The 21,936-nt window shown below is 39.9% G+C and overlaps 1 protein-coding gene across 1 annotated transcript in view; it reads right to left on the bottom strand.

Moving 5' to 3' along the window:
- The window catches only part of LOC143280999 (BTB/POZ domain-containing protein KCTD3-like), a 27,135-nt gene extending 5,199 nt beyond the window's left edge, over positions 1-21,936 (bottom strand). Inside the window, exons 1-18 of the mRNA XM_076585859.1 lie at positions 21,707-21,936; positions 19,782-19,835; positions 18,511-18,556; positions 16,725-16,798; positions 16,324-16,382; positions 15,731-15,811; positions 14,711-14,795; positions 14,065-14,234; positions 13,355-13,445; positions 12,550-12,740; positions 11,375-11,490; positions 10,911-10,998; positions 8,831-8,947; positions 5,645-5,827; positions 4,282-4,437; positions 1,887-1,983; positions 1,341-1,473; positions 870-921 (exon numbers count right to left, since the gene is read on the bottom strand). Coding sequence (XP_076441974.1) covers positions 870-921; positions 1,341-1,473; positions 1,887-1,983; positions 4,282-4,437; positions 5,645-5,827; positions 8,831-8,947; positions 10,911-10,998; positions 11,375-11,490; positions 12,550-12,740; positions 13,355-13,445; positions 14,065-14,234; positions 14,711-14,795; positions 15,731-15,811; positions 16,324-16,382; positions 16,725-16,798; positions 18,511-18,556; positions 19,782-19,835; positions 21,707-21,753 — 1,840 coding nt within the window. The 5' untranslated portion in view covers positions 21,754-21,936. The remainder of the gene's footprint in view (positions 1-869; positions 922-1,340; positions 1,474-1,886; positions 1,984-4,281; positions 4,438-5,644; positions 5,828-8,830; positions 8,948-10,910; positions 10,999-11,374; positions 11,491-12,549; positions 12,741-13,354; positions 13,446-14,064; positions 14,235-14,710; positions 14,796-15,730; positions 15,812-16,323; positions 16,383-16,724; positions 16,799-18,510; positions 18,557-19,781; positions 19,836-21,706) is intronic.

Here is a 21,936-nt window from a genome sequence, read left to right as displayed (position 1 = left end):
GAGAGGAGATGATAACAATAACACCAATAACTCCAGACCATTGAGGACAGGGAGAGGAGAGAGGAGATGATAACAATAACACCAACGATAACTCCAGACCAGAGGACAGGGAGAGGAGACGATAATGATAACAACAATAACTCAATGGAGAGGAAGGAGGAGATGACAATGATAATACTAACAATAACTCCAAGCCACGTGGGCAGCCATCCTCCACTGGGGATAGGGAGAAGAGAAGAGATAAGGATTCAGCAAGGCCGTGGCCCCTTTGGAAGGGTTGATTACATATTCTTCATGTGTACACGTAACCATACAATCTTACCATATACATACACAAAGCAAGCTGCGTTCTGTTTTACCAATCAAAGATTCAAAACAGCATTTTCATTTGAAATAAAGAAATGCAGCACTAACTGGAAATTCTTTGGTTTTCGACAATATCTCAACAGAATATACCTTTGTCTCAAAATGTCTAACACAGAATAAGAGAGGAATAAGGAGAGTGATAAGGCTGGCAGTTGTCATGGAAAAATGTGTGTGTGTGTGCATTTATGTATCCATGTGCTTGCATGTGTGTGTGTGTGTGCATGTGTGTGTGTGTGTGTGTGTGTGTGTGTGTACGTGCGTGTGTGAAGGGAAAACAGTGCTAGCTCAGGCCTCTATCTTTAAATGATCCCTTCTGGTTTTTTACAACATTAATATCTAAGGCATATCAGAGCAGTATATAAGGCACCATTTTCAAAAAATTACCAACCATTTCATCTGCAGTTACTTCATACCAGCAACATTCATCAATGCTGTCAAATAAGGGGGGGGAAAAAAAGCTTTTAGCACAAAGTGCCCCTAAGCGTTGCAGGAAACCTGTTTACCTTTCTCAGCGTTTTTGTTCATGAAGTCTAAAGCAGTGGTGAGGTCCCACATCTGAAACAAAGTCCATCAAGTGATGAAGCAGCAACACTGATCTGAAGCCATGTGAAGTCAGCAACATCATTGTGTGTATCACAGTCGAACAGCTACTGCATGACACAGTCTGAGGTCATACATGCAAAATATGCTGATTTTGTTGTCCATGCACACAAATGCATGCACACATAAACACACACACACACATGCATCAACACATAAACACACCCTCACACACACATGAACGTGCACACTCACAGCCCACACAAACGCACACATACACAAACATGCACTCACTCACACACACACACAACACAAACATGCACACATAGAGACGCTCCCACACACATACACACCACACTGACACTTCCAATTTTCATTCTCACAGTAAAAAAAGAAAAAAACAAACTTTTTTCCATTAAATCTTCCTTTTGTACCTGAATACTGCCGTTGGCATGGCCAGTGAAGAGGTAGCGACGTGGGCGTGACCCCATGCGGTTGGAGCCTTCACACTCATGGACACAGAACGCACTGATTGTGCTGCAGTCCACAGACTTGATCACACACACCCTGCATAAAACCATCAGTGTGTCATTCATAGGTCCTTGGACAGGTCAAGAACACAGACACACACACACACACACAAATGCAGTATGTATAACACATGCACATGAAATCAAAATATTCATGTTCTTCCTTACATGTGTTTACTAAACCATATAAATTCATTCATGCACTGTTAAAGAATTTTTTCTTTTCTTTTAAGGGGTGGATGGAGTTTGGAGGGAGGGGAAGGTGAGGCAGAGTGGATTTCATAATCTTTTTTTTTTCTCTTTGCCTTAAACAAACTGAAGGACTTTCTCAACTGCAAAGGCTTGATGATAACTAAAACATCTAACATCCTCTCTCTCGCATCAAAATCAAATGTGTTTGAACTCCAGTGTTCCTATATTGTAACTTTTCCAGCAGGTCATTCTACCCACCTCTGACCAGACGAAGACAGCCGAACAAACAGGCGGTCAGTCTCAGGCACAACCTTCTGTATGAACACCTGAAGATCGTCTTGTTCACCAAATGGACCTGAAATTCAGACATCAGCAATTAGAAAAAATGAGGTGCAGTGGCACCATTGGGGTGACAGTATTTCCTGTTGTCCTGGTAGGCAGGGGCTTCCACACTTATCTCATACTACTGGCACAGAAACTGTAAAGAAAAAAGCATCGACTCAGGACTGCTATATGATGGTCAGTCGTGTCCGACTATGACCATCAGAATATCAGAGGAGGCAACTGCTGTCCTGACTATGTAGGCTAGAATTTCGTTAAGCGGAGAGTGCAAGTGACATCCCCGCTCTCTCAGCCAAGAAGGTTTTAGGACAGTCGGCATTGGAATGGTTCCCAAAGGCCAGCAAGCCCCCAAGGCTGCAGCACTAAGAGCCAGTGCAATCTTGCCTCCTAGTTTGAAAGTCATAGTCCTTCCCAAAAGACTAAGCTGCAAATAAATGACTACCCATTGCAATGGAAAAACCATTGATCATACAGCTCTCACTTTGCTGCTGTCATTAATTGTAATAAAGCCTGTTGTAGCAACAATGCTGTGGAAGCCCTATGGCAAAATTGATCAGGCTCTGTACTTCTGATCCAGTGGTTACCAGTGATAAGGGTTCCAAACTCGGTTTCAGTGTAAGGTGTTACGTCCTTGGGAAAGGGCACTTTACTCTGATTTTCCTTAGTCCAGCCAGGTGTGAACAGATACCTGTCTCTGGTAGGGGAAGTTTACAATGGTGGAGGCAGAGGATTGGGGCCCACCTTCCTATGCTGAACCCTAAACACAGAGGATATGAATTCACTGCCTCAATGGTTGTAAAAGGCTATGGGAGCTTTGACATTTTAACCTGTTTGAAAAAAAAACCCCTCAAAATATCAATGACAACAATTCCCCTAAACTCTAGAAATGTGTGTGTGTGTGTATGTGTGTGTGTGTGTCTGTGTGTTGTGTAGTGTTGTGGTGAGATGTGGTGTGGTGTGCTGCAGTGTGTGTGTATGCATATGAGCATGTGTACATGTGTGCAGGTATGTGCATGCATGCATCAGGGTTCGTCACTAACGGGAGCGCTGAGCGGAACGCTCTGAAAAAACAAATTGCGCTCTGGAAAATTCCTTGACTCAGAGCGCTTGCGCTCTTGATTTTGAAAAGACATAAGCATACACTACTGTATCTAAATTGTTATTCCATTGTCCATCACAAACAAGAGTCAAAAGCGCGATCGTTTTGCATTTACCGAAGTTTGAAAGCCGTCTGTTTACGTTTTGTTAGTTCAACCGGAAGTAGGCCTAGTGAATCAGGGGAGGCTATGCAAAAGAGCGCTCTTCAGACTTGAAGAGTAGAAAAGTAGAGCGCACGATCGATTTCGCGGCCGTGCAAAATCAAAATGCTGAAATATTTGATCCCAAAAAGGAAGGCTGACGGTTTTTAGTGTGCGCTCTTAGTTTTCAGTTTGCGCTCATCAAAATTCTGAAACTAGAGCGCAGGCGCTCATGTGAAAAAATGTTAATGACGAACCCTGATGCATGCATGCATGCGTGTGTGATAGTGTGTGTGTGTGTGTGTTCTTTCTTTCTTTCTTTCTTTATTTTAATGCTTTCTACTTGCACATTAGATGGATCTGAAAACTTGACCTCATACAGAGCACGATTCGCATATCGAAAACCTTGTATCTAACATGAAATGTGTCCATAACAGTCAAAGGAATGTTCCACACAGAGAAGGAGATGGTGATCTTTAATAATGTCAGTGAAATATTTTCAGCATTAGTTGCAGTGGAGCACGCAGTTGGTAGATACTGTTTAAACAATGAAAGGGAGGGGAGGTATATATATATATATATATATATGTGTGTGTGTGTGTGTGTGTGTGTGTGTGTGTGTGTGTGTATTGTGTTGTGTTGTGTTGTGTTGTGTTGTGTTTTGTGTGTGTGTGTGTGTGTGTGTGTGTGGTGTGTGTGTGTGTGTGTGTGTGTGTGTGTGTAACTAATGTTTCAAACATATCTCTTCTTGCCCAAAGCATTCCTAGACCTTTCTCCCTGACTCTCCCCAAACCCTTTCTCCAATCTCCAAACACAATTCATCTTCAGATAAAACAAAGTCAGCCCCTATCACATACACACATCATCATCAACACAACACAAAAAACCCCCCAGAAGAAATACTCCCAAAAACAAAAGTACAGCTGCCTACATGGCAGGTTAAAAATCTGTCACACATACAACAGCCCCACTCACAGAACACAACTGAACGGCTGACCATGTATGCAGAAGAATGAATGAATGAAAGAAAGATTACAGAAGAGAAGAAGAAGAAAAAAGTGTCCAAATCCTACCAAAGTCATTGCCAGCCATGTAGGAGACCTGTGGGTCCATGTCCTCCAGGGACATGATCTTGAAGGAGGCCAGAGGGGTGGAGCCGGGCTGGGTGGAGATCATGCCCCGGAACCGCGTCATGCTCCATGTCCGCACGTGGTTGTACTCACAGCACACTGCCGCATAGCAATACAGCCATAATGTTCATACTGGACAGGCAAAATGTGGAAATGTGCTCACGGCACACAGCAACACAGCACTGCAGCCATCAGTGTAAAACACACACTGACACAGGCAAACGTTTGTGCATGTGCTCACGGCACATTGCCACACAACAACACAGCCATCAGTGTAAAACACATACTGGACACAGGCAAACGTGTGTGTATGTGCTCATGGCACACTGCTGCACAGCAACACAGCGCTGCAGCCATCAGAGTAAAACACATACTGACACCGACAAACGTTGGCACATGTGCTCACAATACAAACACATGATCTTAATGAATGTTCCTGTATACATGCATGCATGCAAACACACAGTACACTGTCAACACATGGTCCAAACATGTATAGCATGCATACTCATGACTTGTGCAAACATGCACTTCCACAACTCACACATATATACAGTTCAAACATAAATTCTCACACACACACATAAATACAAACACAAATATACACACTGAAAACACACACACACACACACACACACACACACACACACACACACACAGGGGCCACACATGTAGGCTGATACACACACATGTACGGAAGCACAAAAACACACACTTTAAACACACACTCAAACATGGTACAAACATGTATACACATAACTAAGCAAGCACAAGCATACACACTAAACACACTCACATGGTATGGTCCCACTATGTGTATTCATTGATATATATGCATACAAACAGAAAAACACACTCTCTCCACACACACACAGAGAATCTGAACACACATAGATGTACATGAATGCACACAAACATAATACGCTCTGACAGGTATATGCATGCATCAATATAACAAGACAGAAGATGTAAATTCGCTTTAAATATACAAATAAACAGACAGGTATATGCACACATCAATATAACAAGACAGAAGATGTAAATTCGCTTTAAATATACAAATAAACAGACAGGTATATGCACACATCAATATAACAAGACAGAAGATGTAAATTCGCTTTAAATATACAAATAAACAGACAGGCATATGCATGCATCAATATAACAAGACAGAAGATGTAAATTCGCTTTAAATATACAATGTTAAAAAAACAACTATCAACCTAAATCCACTGTCTACCAGTTACAGATAGACAGACAGACAGACTGACAGACAGACAGACAGACAGACAGACAACACACTCACCAGACACCAGGTACTTCTCAGACAGCATCACCTTGGTGACAGGACTGCGATGCACAGTGAAGGTCTGGAACAACTGGGGCCCATGACCCACTGTCTCTGGGTGCTGCACAATGACCCGCACCGTGCCAGAGCTGGTGCCATAGGCGATCTCTATCCAGTTCCCACTCAGCCCGCTGGACGACACTGGGTCCGCACAGCACAGCATGTCAACTTTCTCACAGTCTTACTATATAAATGTCCACATGATCTCATGTTACATTAACTGCTCATAAAAACGTTCAGACAATCTCATGTTACATTAACTGGTCATAAAATTTGCACCCAATCTCACGTAACATTAACTGCTCATATAAATGTTCACACAATGTTACTTAACATTAACTGCTCATATAAATGTTCACACAATGTTACTTAACATTAACTGCTCATATAAATGTTCACACAATGTTGCTTAACATTAACTGCTCATATAAATGTTCACACAATGTTACTTAACATTAACTGCTCATATAAATGTTCACACAATCGACAATGTTACTTAACATTAACTGCTCATATAAATGTTCACACAATCAACAATGTTACTTAACATTAACTGCTCATAAAAATATCAAAATACCCTATGGTCTAATTGCAAACGACATAATTTTGGAGAATTCTGTCAAAACTGATGTTATGATCTGTCATCAATATGCTTTCTTAAATTCTCCCAATACTGGTAATGCATAATTCATTCAACATATCCAATCAGATCAGCTATCTTGAATTGTATCAAAGTTCAAGTCCTACAACAGATGAATGACAAATCTTGCTTTTTTCCCTTGATTTCATGATTTTGTGAAAGCATGTTGGTGAACTTGGTCGGCAGTGGTTTGCGGAGAGAAGTAAGAGAGAGGAAATAACTGATGTTTGACTGGTTCTTAGAAATTCATAAAGGTATGAGAATGAGGTCGAAGCAGACATTAAGCCGTGAAATGTCTCGTGTTGAGAACACTTTGAAGGGGGACGCTACACCAACTGTTTGTAATTACATGCTGTTCGCAGTTAGGCCTACCTACCCTACACTAACTGCTCATATACATGTCCACACAATTTCATGCTAACATTAAAGACTCATATTAAAGACCACAATTGCCAGTATGATTGTTATGCAAAATAAACTGGTCAAAGAATATTTCACACAATCTTCATAGTAATGCCCCATAAAACGGACTAATCATGCAAACAACCACACAATCTTCCCAGTACAGCTGTGTAAATGGACTAATCATATTATTTCACACAATCTTCATAGTAATGCTCCATAAAACGGACTAATCATGCAAACAACCACACAATCTTCCCAGTACAGCTGTGTAAATGGACTAATCATATTATTTCACACAATCTTCATAGAAATGCCCCATAAAACAGACTAATCATGCAAACAACCACACAATCTTCCCAGTACTGCTTTATAAATGGACTAATCATATAAACTTTCAACAATGTCTTAGCTGTAATACTCCATAAAATGGACTTGTCATATAAACTTTCACAAAATCTTTGCCATAACACTACATAAGAAGAGCTGATTATATAAACGTTTGAACAACCTTTAAGTTAACTATTTTTGAGATTTTACATTGGCATGAAATAACAATTCCTCTGAACATCCTCTGCATCACTTCAAAAAGTCCATTCACATCTTAACTTTAAGCAGTGGATCAATTCCCAAGATGTCAAAAACCTTAAAGACATTACTAACTGGTCAGTATGCCAAACCAGATTACCATAAAGTTCGGTCTATAAGCTGCAACTTTTTACTTCAGCTTCAACCTCTGCCGCTTATACAATGATGCGGCTTATTTGAGGATTTTAACAATCCCGGGAGTGTCACGTTCTCGTCTATTCTTAGCTGCTCTTCAACTCACCAAAATCATAATTTCTGTCCATGAATTTTTGGATGAGCTTCAGGATAGTGTACTAACTGTTCATGTTTTATAAATCAAATCCGCACACACTAAAGCCTTCAGATCAGCATTCAGTTCTACTCTGCTCAAGTGTACACCCTCATCATGCCGAAAACGTGACGTTATGCCTATGATGCAGCCTTCAAATTGAAGGCGATCGACCTAGCAGACGACAGTGCAAGCGATGAACCAGCAGCGACCTCCACCTTCATGTTCATGAAGTGAAAGCGAGGCTGAAGTCAGTGACAAGATGGCGGAGGAAGCTGTGCTGGTTCTCTTTAACTCGGACACTGAAGATGAAGATTTCAGTGGATTCAGTGAGCAGGATGACGTTGAATAAATGTGACTATCCCAAAATTATGGATCTTATTTTCGTTGTGTTTATTAATTATTTTTTTGTGGCACAAGCAATATTTTCGTTTGCTTTTCTTTGTGCTGTTCCAACTTGTGTTTATTTCATAACCTACAGTACTGACAGCTTTTCTGTAGTATCAGTATGTGTTCCGGTACCTGAAATAAGTGCGGTTCATAAGCCAGTGTGGCTTATGTATGTATAAAGTTAAATTTTTTTTCCAAATTTTAGTGGGTGTGGCTTATATACCAGTGTGCTCAATAGACCGAACTTTACGGTAACTGAATAAGAAATGTCGACATGAAAGCCAGACAAACCAACAAGCAGACAAAATAAACTCTATATCCTTGTGTAATTATTAAAAAGAAATACTGATAACAATAATGGACAGTCTGGATAAATGACAGGCAGGGTTCCCACAAATCTGAGCGAACAAAATTCCATGCCTTTTCTGAAACCCCACATTAAAAGACCCCAAAAGAATATCACAGGTATGCACACACATTCACAACAGAATGACCACACAGAATGAAAGGTTGTGACAGAAAAAGTGGGAGGGGCAGTAAGGATATTTGATTACTGTTGCATAAAAAAAAATCTCATAGAGATCTGTACACTTATCTAAATGTCATAACTTCAACTGCCTTTGTTTTTTCTTCTTCTTTTCTTTTTTAATATGTAAGCAAAATCTTCAATACTAAAGGTGTTGCGAAAGGTATGAGAATTCTAAGTCTTTTTCCAGACCTTGCAGGGTAAAACATTTATTTCCATGACTTTTCAAGCCCAGAAAAAAATGGTCATCCGATTTTTTTCAGGACTTTTTCCAAATTTACATGACTGTGTGGTAACCTTGGGCAGGGATGGCTTGAAGGAGTGACTCACTGGTTTTGGGCGTGAGGTACACACTGAGTGCAGTGACCATGTCGTTGGCTGGGTCCTTGTACAGCTCTGTCACCAGCAGGTCGTTGTCCTTCATGCGCAGGGGGAACTTCTGCATGTCTGATGGGGTACACACATCACAACTTCTGCATGTCTGAGGGAGACATACACATCACAACTTCTACATGTCTGAGGGGGGCACACATCACAACTTCTACATGTCTGAGGGGGGCACACACATCACAACTTCTGCATGTCTGAGGGGGGCACACATCACAACTTCTACATGTCTGAGGGGGGCACACACATCACAACTTCTGCATGTCTGAGGGGGGCACACATCACAACTTCTGCATGTCTGAGGGAGACACACACATCACAACTTCTACATGTCTGAGGGGGGCACACACATCACAACTTCTGCATGTCTGAGGGGGGCACACACATCACAACTTCTACATGTCTGAGGGACACACACATCACAACTTCTACATGTCTGAGGGACACACACATCACAACTTCTACATGTCTGAGGGAGACACACATCACAACTTCTACATGTCTGAGGGAGACACACATCACAACTTCTACATGTCTGAGGGAGACACACATCACAACTTCTACATGTCTGAGGGGGGCACACACATCACAACTTCTACATGTCTGAGGGAGACACACATCACAACTTCTACATGTCTGAGGGAGACACACATCACAACTTCTACATGTCTGAGGGAGACACACATCACAACTTCTACATGTCTGAGGGAGACACACATCACAACTTCTACATGTCTGAGGGAGACACACATCACAACTTCTACATGTCTGAGGGAGACACACATCACAACTTCTACATGTCTGAGGGAGACACACATACACAGGTCAGCTTCGATGGTCAGATATCATACATACACAGGTCAGCCCTGTACTTCAATCATGCTGGTCAGACATCAAAATATCATTCTGAATGTCTCACTGTTGGCCGCAGGTATGGTCAACAAGGCACTGCTGAAGTGCGTAATATTTCTTGCAAATCTAATACATGCTCTGTAAACTAATGGAGATTTCCAATGAACACATGAATTGCATTAGGTGCAGTGGCAGAATTGGTTGGTTGGGTACTGGACTTCTGATCCAGTATTTATGAGGGAGCAGGGTTCAAGGGCCCAATCAGTTGTTTCCTTGGGAAAGATACTCTGATTTTCTTTATTCCACCCACTTTAGGTGGGGAAGGTCAAAACACTTCACATCTTGATTCAGAACGGAATTATTTTGTTTATCAAAAACACTTTCATAATACAATCCATCTGAATGAGACATAGTTATTTTTGTTATTTTTAGATACATAGTTTAAATGTGGTACTTTAAAAGGGACTAAGTTCAGTTCTGCACCCCAACTGATTTTATGAAAAACCACAGACCTCTTACATTACATATTGTGTAGTTACAACTTAAGTTTTTTGTGAAGGACTATGATTCTCAAAATAGGAGGCAAAATTGCACTGGCTCTTAGTGTCGCAAGCCTTGGGGGCCAGTTGGCTTTTGGTTACCATCCCAACGCCTTCTGTCCTAAAACCCTCTTGGCCGAGAGAGCGGGTATATGTCTTGGGCAAGACACTCTCCACTATGATCTTCTTCTTCTTCTGCGTTCGTGGGCTGCAACTCCCACGTTCACTCGTATGTACACAAGTGGGCTTTTACGTGCATGACTGTTTTTACCCCACCATGTAGGCAGCCATACTTCGCTTTAGGGGGTGTGCATGCTGGGTATTTTCTTGCTTCCATAATGCTGACATGGATTACAGGATCTTTAACGTGTGTATTTGATTTTCTGCATGCATCGTAAAAACTCCACCCTTTACCCATCAGGCACCGTCACCATGATTCGAACCCGGGACCCCCAGATTGAAAGTCCAACGCTTTAACCATTCAGCTATTGCGCCCGTCCTCCACTATAATCAAATTCAAGCCCAAGACTGCCAGGCCAGCAACTGCCTCCTCTGTTCTGATGGTCACAGTTGGACAAGTCTGACCATCATGCACAGTTATGAAAAAGGATAGGCTGAAGACTCCAACTGACCTATGTAGTAAATGGAGCCATTACTGCAGCCCAACAACAGGAAAGAGCCAGCAGTGTCGTAACTCGTCACTGGAACCACGTCTTGGATCTGTGCATGACAGAACAGTCACAGTCTGAAGATGGAACCATGCCAAGAGGAAACAAGTCACATGGTCAAAAGTCATTGATTCTTGATTATCTGAAGGAAAAAAAAAGCTTAAAATACACACCATAAAATAACTTTCAACTTTCCTCTAAAAATAAGACTTCCCCAAGAAATGTTTTCCATTTAAAACTGTCACTGTGCTCTAAGAAGAAAGGCTTCACGTCATCAGAGTTTTCCACTAAAACTGTAAACTTTGCTATGTAACTACGTTCTGTTTCAGTAACTGTTCTGAGCTTTCCTCCAAAATCATAATAAAGAATTTTTTTTTAACCTCTTCCGACCATTGTAGCACCTGGATGGTGCAGGTGTTTGAGCTCACCTGCCAGTGCTGGGTCATGGAGTGCCAGACGCCCACTTTGCCTGTGCTGCTCAACGCCACCAGCTGACTGCCGATGAAGAACAGGGAGTCCACCGATACATTCATGTTGAACACACCTGCACAGGACATTTTTGAAAAATGTACTGAGAAAAGGACACAACCAAAACGAGTACAATCAGGTTTTTGTTAATTTCAACATTGTGCATAAATTCCCTGCATCCTTGATAATAATAAAAGAAGGTTTTTAAAAGACTGATCAGCAGTGAGTACAAAACTAGACAACAGTACCTGTAGCAGTAAGTCATGTAAGTACAAAACCAGACAGCAGTACCTGTAGCAGTAAGTAAAGTACAAAACCAGACAGCAGTACCTGTAGCAGTAAGTAAAGTACAAAACCAGACAACAGCAAGTACAAAACTAGACAACAGTACCTGTAGCAGTAAGTCAAGTACGTACAAAACCAGACAGCAGTAAGTACAAAACCAGACAGCACTAAGTACAAAACCAGACATCACTAAGTACAAAACCAGACAACAGTACCTGTAGCAGTACGTCAAGTAAGTACAAAACCAGACAGCAGTACCTGTAGCAGTAAGTAAAGTAAGTACAAAACCAGATAACAGTACCTGTAGCGGTAAGTAAATTAAGTACAAAACCAGACAACAGTAAGTACAAAACCAGACAGCAGTACCTATAAGTAAAGTAAGTACAAAACCAGACAACAGTACCTATTAGTAAATTAAGTACAAAACCAGACAGCAGTACCTATAAGTAAGTACAAAACCAGACAGCAGTACCTATAAGTAAAGTAAGTACAAAACCAGACAGCAGTACCTATAAGTAAAGTAAGTACAAAACTAGACAACAGTACCTATAAGTAAAGTAAGTACAAAACCAGACAACAGTACCTATAAGTAAAGTAAGTACAAAACCAGACAACAGTACCTATAAAAAAAAAAAAGTACAAAAGCAGACAACAATACCAATAAGTAAAGTAAGTATGAAACCAGACAGCAGCACCTCAGCAGTAAGTCAAGTAAGTACAAAACCAGACTACAGTACCTTTAAAGTAAGGTAAGTATAAAACCAGACAAGCAGTACCAACAAGCAGAGCAAGTACAAAACCAGACATCAGCACCCGTAAGTAAATCAACTACAAAACCAGAATACAGTACCTATCTCCCTGCTGTCCCCGTCATCAGCGATGGACCAAAGTCGGACGAGGCCAGCAGCGGCAGCAGCCACCATCTTCTGGGTGTTGTCCTGCAAGGAGCTGACCACCTTGGCGTTGATGGCCACACGCTCCACCGCACTGAACAGGTACTCGCTGGTCCAGATCAGGTGCCAACCTGTGGAGTCTTTCATCCTGCCATCAAGCCATGCATCACCGCCACTCCTTTAGTATATGGACCGTTTCCTTTTCAACACATTTCACAGGCATGTGCATATGATGACATACATACATATTGCACACTCATGACAGGCACAGATAGCTGAATGGTTTAGGGTGTTGGACTTTCAGTCTGACAGTCCTGGGTTAAGTCTTGGTATTGGCACCCTGAAGGTTAAGGGTTGAAGGTGACTGGTTTCACTGTAATCTCGCAGATCAATACATGCGCAGTGATTTCATCCACCATTGTGTAAATACAAATATACAGATTAAATACACGTTAAAGACATTATCAGTGTCAACATTCTGTGGGTTACAGAAACATACTCAGGACTACATGAACCATGAATTTTCAGATTAATGAAAATTATACATCAGAGCATCATTACTTAAATGACAGGGCAAAAATTTTGAACACACACACACAGACACACACACAGACATACATTCAGTGACACACACACTCTGTGATACACACATAGATCTACACACAAACACAAACACTTACATGACAAAGCAACAAAAATACTGTCATACACATATATAAACACACACACACACACACGCACATAGACACACCAAAAGCTTACCTGTAGCAGCAGACAAAGTGGGGGTAAGCCACACAGATCCAGTTGTGATGACCTTTCACCATCGTCACACGCAATGGGTCTGTATGAATGCCTGAAAAATAGTCAAGCATCAAAACTGATTTGTACATGCACAGACACAGAAAGGCTGCCCTTTTTCACTCCCTCACTCTTCTCACCCCCCCCCCCCCCCCCCTTTATTTTTCTCTCACTCACCCTCCTGTCCCTCCTCCCCCCCCCAATACCCTCATTATTCTATTCTGGTGAAGGTTGGGAGGGTGGTGACCTCTAAAACCAAAATGATGAACTGATTTCAAATTAAGAAATACAACTACCATAACACAAAGATATTTTTTCAAAAACAGAAAAAAACAATAGGTTTTCCATGAACATCATCCTTTTTTTTTTATCAACCAAAAACCACAAAGAGTCAACACAGAGATGGTGTGGATGCAGAAAGACACAAACCAACAGAAGGGCAAATGTGGAGAAATGGGCAGAAATAAAACAGGTGTTATTTTTTCACTGACAACCTTTTCCTTGCCTTTGGTTCTTTTAAATGGTTATCATCTCAACTGAAAGACAAGCACTCAGACCACCACTCAAGGTCTAGTGAAGGGGGGAGCAAGCAAAACAGTGTGTGTGTGTGATTTGATCTCTTGGGTGCATTAACGCTGGGCCAGTGCTCCAGCCTGGTAAACCAGCGTGCTTACTCTGGCATGCTGCTGCTGCAGCTTCCTGCTTACTGGCCACAGTCTTTGTCAGGTCCTGGCTGGCTGCCTGGCTCTGTCGGAGGTCAAAGGACGAGTTCCGAGAGTGGCTGCATGAACGGGTGTCGACTGAGCTCTGCCTGGAATGACCAGATCTCGTTTCTGAGGGTCCCCTGCAACATGGTCAAAATTTTGTGGAACATGGGACAAGATGATTTATAATCATAAAAATTTTTTTAATTTTTTTAAATCACTAAAAAATTGCAAGAAACACTCAAAACTTCTTTCAGAATGGAAATGGACTGTAAAATATTTCTATGTCTCACCATTCAAATAATCCTGTCATTATGTCCAGATCTTTATTATTCATTCTTTTTGCCTTCTTTTTTTTTTCCTTCTGAGTAACCTATCCTTTTTTTGTCCTCTTTCCCTCCACACATCTGCACAATTTTCCAGTCTCCCTCTGTCAGCTCTATGCTGCCTGATCAAAATCAGTCAGGGGGATTATAAAATTCCAAACACTCGGCAATGGAACTGGACACAAGACAGCCAGAGAACATGATATGACCCCCTAATCCTTTTCATAGACAGGGCATCCAAAGACAGGCTGTACCATAACTCTGCAATATCCAAACATCCCCACACCCACCTGGATCCCTCGTATGTGCTCCGAGCAGCCATTTCCAGACTGACAGCAGACTGTCGTTTGTCAGGAGGCGGTGGCAGAGGTGGCGCTGGGGGAAGGGGGGAAAAAGAAAAGCACAATTAGAAATAATTTATGTTCTGCCTGATAAGCATTCACAGCTTTTGAGACATGTCTACTACCATGAGGAGAGGGTTTAAACCTTCTCAATTTTGTTGGTTTTTACAACTAAGGATCATTAACTATTTTCGCATTTGTTGCGACAGCTTGTCATGTTTTAGTGGATTCCCTGCTCTTCATTGTCATCTCAAGTCCATGATGACTGGGTGCAATAAAATAATACAAGTTCCATAATATGGGGCACAATGATGCCATCCGATGAACAGAAAGTCTGCTCTAGAATTACTGTGTACTTGTCCATGTTCATCAATTACCACTTTGCATGTATACAGGTGTCCCCCTGCACTGGGCATATAAAGGCACACGTCTAGTTCGTGTGAGAGCATGTCAGCTCAAGTAAATCAATTCAAATACACAGCAGTTTCAGCAAAGAAAACTCACTCACATGAAAAACAAAGTCAAAGCTGACACTAAATCTCAATATATTTTCATAAGACAGGCCCATAAGTAGCCAAGTTATCCAAAGCCATCCCTGTTTAACTAAATTTGGTTTGGAGACATTTTCATCTTCTACAGAAAAAAAAGGGGGAAAAACAACCTACAAAACAATCAGGTGTTCAGAGTCAAGAGTTATTCTCCATGTGTCTCTATGGAAATAGGCTGTAGCTTAGAAATTAATCACTTGCCTGCACTCGCTCACAACAGCATCTGTAACATTTAAACAAACCATCTATCCCTTCAAATACCATGCTCGAATCATCCTTCATACCAACGCTGTCTTACGAGAGAATAGAAAACAGTGTGTGTGGCAGAACATGTTGATGAGGATAATGATGACAGAACAGTTCAACAAGCATGGAAAGAACAAAGGCTGATTACAGTAATTACACTCTTCTGATGGTGTACCTGGGGGCTGGAAGTAGCCATGGAAGAGAACGTCCCCGCAAGAAGCGACATCCAGATCCTCACACAATGCCAAGCGTCGTACTGGCAATGACAACAACAACAACAAAATATTACTTTATCAAAAAGATTTTGGAGGTGAATTGGAAGAATGATGGAGAAAGAAGGTGTCTTTATGCAATAAATGAGTGATAATATTACTTTAACTCCTGTCTCAATATCATGAGCATATTATGGAGAAAAACAATTCACAGCATGGCAGCAAGGAATGGAAGTCAATAAAAGGAGTGTCAGACCCCTGCCGGAGTCTGCACTAGTTGGGTCACGGTTAAGTATGTGTAATTAAATACACGCTTTTACACCTCAGATCTTTTCATCAGTCTTCTTTACATAGAAAAAAACAAAACAAAACCCCCCCCAAAAAACCACACATACACAACACAGACAAGTACACTTCAACTTGACAATTAACAAATACATAAACACTTAACCACTAAAACCAGTTCAGTGGTTCTTGAGAAAAGCACTGCAAACATGCACATCACATTCTGTAAGCGAAAAGAGACAACCAGTTTACTGCAATAAAACTTACTTACCCAAAGGAGTAATGCCATAGAATTCTGCCTCATGTCTCAAGGCTGCCAGGTCATTATCACTAGAAGGGTAGGAAAAAAACCAAGACAATTATTAATGAAACAGCTGAGGACTCAAAATAAAAACATCTAGTCTCAATCGAGGATGATATGACTAACACATTTGTTTGTGTTAATTATAAGAAAATTATAGCAACTCATATCAATGCAACTAAGTGAAGCAATGTGCATGCATGCATACAAACATACTGGCACACACACACACAAATGAAAATTTTACAGAACACAATAAAGATGTAGTACACACACACACACACACACACACACACAAAATACATCAAGTTACAAATTCCATCTTACGTCCAATACTACAAATGTTAAATAAAATTTCTTAAAAAACTCACTTGAGCAGAACTTCCTTTGTACGAAGAAAGCTAAGGACCTGAGAGAACAACTTTGGGTCTCTGTCAATGAAAATCTGTAAAATACAAACAAAACAAAAGTAAACAACATAAATGCAAACATTAAATCTAAAAATTAAGAAATATTTATTCTCAAGAAAGGCATGTCTCTCACAACAAAAATCAGACTAAAAATTATTAAAAGTGTTGTAAAATAAACTGGCCTAAAAATTTAAGACAATGAAGAAATGACAAAAATACAATTAATCTTCACAACTTCTTTCAGAACATACATATGCACATTCACGCTAAAACACACACTCTCTCTCTTGCACATATTTACATATGCACCAGCATGAACATATGCTCAAGGAGGTGCATACATTTGGATAAAATAAGACCTGAATGTCATGCATTACCTAAATACAGATTTAACAGAACATTATGTCCTCTTCATACAATAGGAAACAGAATAGTTTAAAATGAAACTGAATCACTTGGACATGCAGGTGCCGAGTATTTACATCACTGGACTTTCTATCTGACAGTCTTGGGTTCAATTTGGTATCAGTGCCTGGTGGCTTGTGAGGAGATTTTTCTAACCTCCAAGTTCAACATTTGTACAGACCTGTTTGTGCCAGAGCCTTAATCCTCTTTCCCTGTGCGTATACAGATACAGAAGATAAAATATGCCTGTTAAAGATCATTTGGTGGGTTATGTAGGCACCAACATACCCAGAATCCACCCCCAACCCCACATGACCTGAAAATGGAGTATGGCAGCCTGGGGTTAAAAAGGCTGTACATACATCACATAAAAACCAATAAGTGAATGTATCAGTTGCAACCCAAGAACCCAGCAAGGAAAGTTTGGTCATCAAAGACTTTTGGGGGGTTATTTATGCTGAGTGATTTTAGTCTGGACATGTTTCATCTTGTCTCTAACAGAATATTATCTTACTGCTTCCTTGGTTTCTACTGACTCACTGTTTAACCCTTACATCACCAGCTATGTTCAAGGTGCTAACATCTGCTAGCAGGCTTAGTCAGCTGCACAGTACAGCTGAAAACCGGCTGTGCAGCAGAGCAGCCAGTGGGAATGTGGGGTACTGGTTTTTTTGGTGCCATGTGGCACAAACTCTTCTCCACTGTCACTGTCAGCAGCAACATCATTTTCTGCCAAGTGCCTTTTACTTAGACTTGCAGTTTACTTGTCCCATATGGTGTGGTCTAAAGTGAGACTGCTGGTTACAATCTGAACTGGTTGAAGACCTCGCCATTGTTCAAACTAAGTTTTAAAAAGCCGCTGAAAATTGCTCCAAACCACATGAGAGTTGGTTCAACAATGAGAAGGATGTTTCTGGTACATGTGGCAGGAAGTGCTAACTAAGTTTGGTGCTATGTTTTTATTTAAAAGTTGCGCAAGTTTTTTAACTCTATTGCTCAAGTTGCCAACCAGCAACAGCAGCATTCTCCCAACAAGTTGCTGTGCAGCGACTGTGGCATTCTCATTGCAAGTTGACGAGCAGCATCTACAGCGACCAAAGGGTTAATGAGTTGTCTTAGAAAACAGATTTTCTGGTCTCGTTATCCTCTTTTCACATGCAGAATGGACAAGTTCAGAATGACTGTCAAGTGTTTCAGTTACTTTGAAGAGGAAATATAATGTTGGCAAATAGTTGAAGACATGCACAGTGTACATACACACAGAGAGACTAAACTCTAAAGAGTAAGAAAACAAGAACACAAATAGACAGGCAAGCAAGCTGGAAAGAAACAAATGACATACAGCTCCTGTTTCATCTTTGAGGGAAGAAATACGGCCACTCAGCAAACTGTAAAAAAAAAGAAACAAGCAACCACTTGAAAATAGATAGAAACATTTGAATGTAGATTATTTGAAAAAAGACAACAACTTGTAAATAATCAACAATATCAAATCTTTTATTTCTCTATTCTGCAAAATGGACATTGCCAATTAATGGTCAATTAACTACCAGACAAAGAAGACAGGTAGAAATTTTTCCAAGTAACTGAAATAATTCAGGAATTATCAGAAGTGAAGAGAACAACAAAGTACAATTTGCTGCCGAAGCAGTAATTGTCAGATTAGGCATTTCATCCATGTCAGGATGAACAAATCTCTAACTAGTTTAGATATATACTGTTTTGGTAATATTGCATGATGATAATACCTAAATAATACAGTGTTTGACTACTGCTTTGCCTGCACAACTGATATAAAATACATCAAGGAGTGGGAATGTACATATGACAAACACTACCATTTACATGCACACACATGGCAGCAATTGTAATTTAGCAGTGTATGAAAATATGTAAGACAGAAGCCAATCAGAGTGTCTTCATGATAGATGCCAACCACAGAGATTGGCATCACAACCCAGATGAAGAGAGGGTTCGTGAGGGAGACAGCTAATACTAAAAACTAATAACTGTGAGTATGCAGCTACTTCAAGCTGGAGAAACATTTTTGAGATACAGTATCATTTGACACAAAACAATAGCAAACACATCAACAAGACACAAATAGTTTATTGATATTAGTATCAACAGATATCTCACTACATGTATGATCTTATTATCTTTTTCATTGTTTTCATGTAAAGCATTCATGAAATGTCTGCTTTTCCCATCCCAAATCATAAAGTAGTATAGAATGAAATCAATTTCATTTCAGCTGGCTGCTATGATCCACTGAAGTCAACAATCAAAATCATCTTGGACTAATCAGTCTAATTGGAACACTATGGGTAACAAATATACAGATTTAAAAATTACTTTCACAAAGTTGATTTGAACAAATAACAGGTCAGATGTACTTCTATCTGTGTGGCATACACCTGTACATTTTGTCCATGAGCAGACATGCATGTGTGCGTGCATGCATGAGTGTGTGTGTGTGTGAGTGTGAGTGTGTGCAAGAGAGATGGGTTTTGCCTGTGTGTGCAAGTCCGCATATATTATATCAGTTTGTGCAGGCAAACCCATAATCACACAGTGCATTTTATAAAATATTATGTTGTAAATTTTCATTACCTTGTAAAGAAAGAATCTGGTATCCAAGTGAGAGTTTGTCTGGAGGTTGAGAATCTGGAATACATGATCAATACATTAATTACACTGTTAAAATATTTAACAAAACTTGTAAAAATTACTGACTTTCGATATATCAGAAAAATCTCCACCCTAAACAAACCAAATGATGCCACTATCAAACAATGGACCTCAAAGTGAAATTGCAAGGCTCTAACTCACTCTCTTCTGTTTTGCAATGTGTGTGCAACAGGAGAAAAAAATAGGAGAAATTGTGGATAGAAAACTGACAGAAGCCCTCACAGAAAGAGACGAAAAAGAGAAGAGAAAAAATTAAAATAACATTGTGATTGTCAATCTTAGATTGAAAATAACAAGACTAGTGCAGAAGAAAGGAATGAAAATGACATGGATGAAATCATGAATATAATGGAAAAATGCCAAGTGACAGTGGATAAAAGAGAACTGACAAACCCAATCAGGTTGGGAAAACAAGGGGGAAAAGACCTAGAATGTTGAAAGTGACAGTGACCACAGAAAGTAGAAAAAGAGAAATCATGAAAAAAGCAACAATGACAAACCAGGGAATCAGTGACCCTCAGAAGAGGGTGTACATAAACAATGACATGAAACCAACAGAAAGACAAAAATTTAAGGATCTATTGGCAGACAAAAAAAAGAAAGCGTGGCAAAAGGGGAAAAGGATTTGATTATCAGAAACAACCAAACAGTCAAAAAGACAAAAGTTGAGGACCAGACATTTTCTGACAAGGTGAAGGAAAAACAGTCCAAGACAGATGACGAGTGACTGCAACCTGACAATGTAAACCAGACTGTAAATAATTTTTAAAGACTTTCAGTTTTCCTGTGATTTTGTTTTCTTAGACAGTAATGTAGACAGCTTCTCCAATAAGATAGAGGAACTTAAGACAAGAGTGACTGAAATAAAACCACATATTACTGGTTTCACAAAATGAGAAAGACCTTGGCATAACCTTTGATAATAAATTAATTATCATTTGACATGCATATGAATTAATCAATTATGATGTACAGAATATAACAAATAAATCCAACCAGATGATAGGAGTAATTAAGAGAACATTTACCTACTTAGATAAAAATATGTTTCTTAAACTATATGAAGCAGTGGTTAGATCACAAGTAGAATATGGTAATATTGTGTAGCACCAATACGTCAAGATGCGATAGAAAGAGTACAAAGAAGAGCAACTAAGTTATTTAAAGAGTGCAAATCTATGAGCTATCCGGTAAGAGAAACTTACATACTTAAATCTGCATTCATTAAAGGATAGAAGGCTAAGAGGAGATTTAATAAAAACTTACAAAATGTTAAATTGCTATAATATTAATAATGAAGTCAATGTGAATAATATTTTTTATAATGTCAAATTATGAGGGAACAAGAAATTCAATGATGAAAATTTGTAAAGAGCACTGTAATACTAACCCAAGGAAAAATTCATTAGCTAACAGAATTGCACAAATATGGAATGACATGAACATCAATTTAGAAGAAAAATTTATTGACTTTGACGAATGAATTACTGTAAAAGAAAACATATGTGTATCCCACATATAAAAGGAGACAGATACTGAAGAGGACATCAAAAAAGGCCGTGAGCCCTAGGAAGTCAAATGCCAGTCCCTACACTACTACTACCACAACAACTACTTGGCAGTTGCGAAAGCAGACGACAGTTTTATTCCAGTCAAAACAAAACAGAATAAAATACCATCCTACATATTCAGGCAAAGGGCTAAATGAGGTTGATAAATAGGTTGATAAATGGGTTGTTGAATATTATCATATCATGAGTCGGCGAATAATTCATCATATGATAATATTTTTCAACCTGTCAAACTTCTAAAATGACGATGTGGAGAATTTTTGCAAACTGTCTTACCTTGTTCCTCCAACGTTGAGGTGGACAATCTCGCCCGCCATGGCCATCTGAGTGTTGTTAGGTTACATACCGCAGCAGACGCACAAGAAACAGCTGACCTCAATCAGCAAGTCTTCTTTTTTAACGTTGCAATTTTCATGTACAACTAATAGGTTATATTTAGGTCTTCCTCACCATTTTCGAAACAAGAACGATAACTGGTTCTTTCGTTCTTTGACCAGAGTTACAGC

The sequence above is a fragment of the Babylonia areolata genome, chromosome 4 (assembly GCF_041734735.1).
Source record: "Babylonia areolata isolate BAREFJ2019XMU chromosome 4, ASM4173473v1, whole genome shotgun sequence".
NCBI classification, from domain to species: Eukaryota; Metazoa; Mollusca; class Gastropoda; order Neogastropoda; family Buccinidae; genus Babylonia; species Babylonia areolata.
Note: the sequence above shows the minus strand (reverse complement) of the source record. Positions and strands in the feature narration are given on the sequence as shown.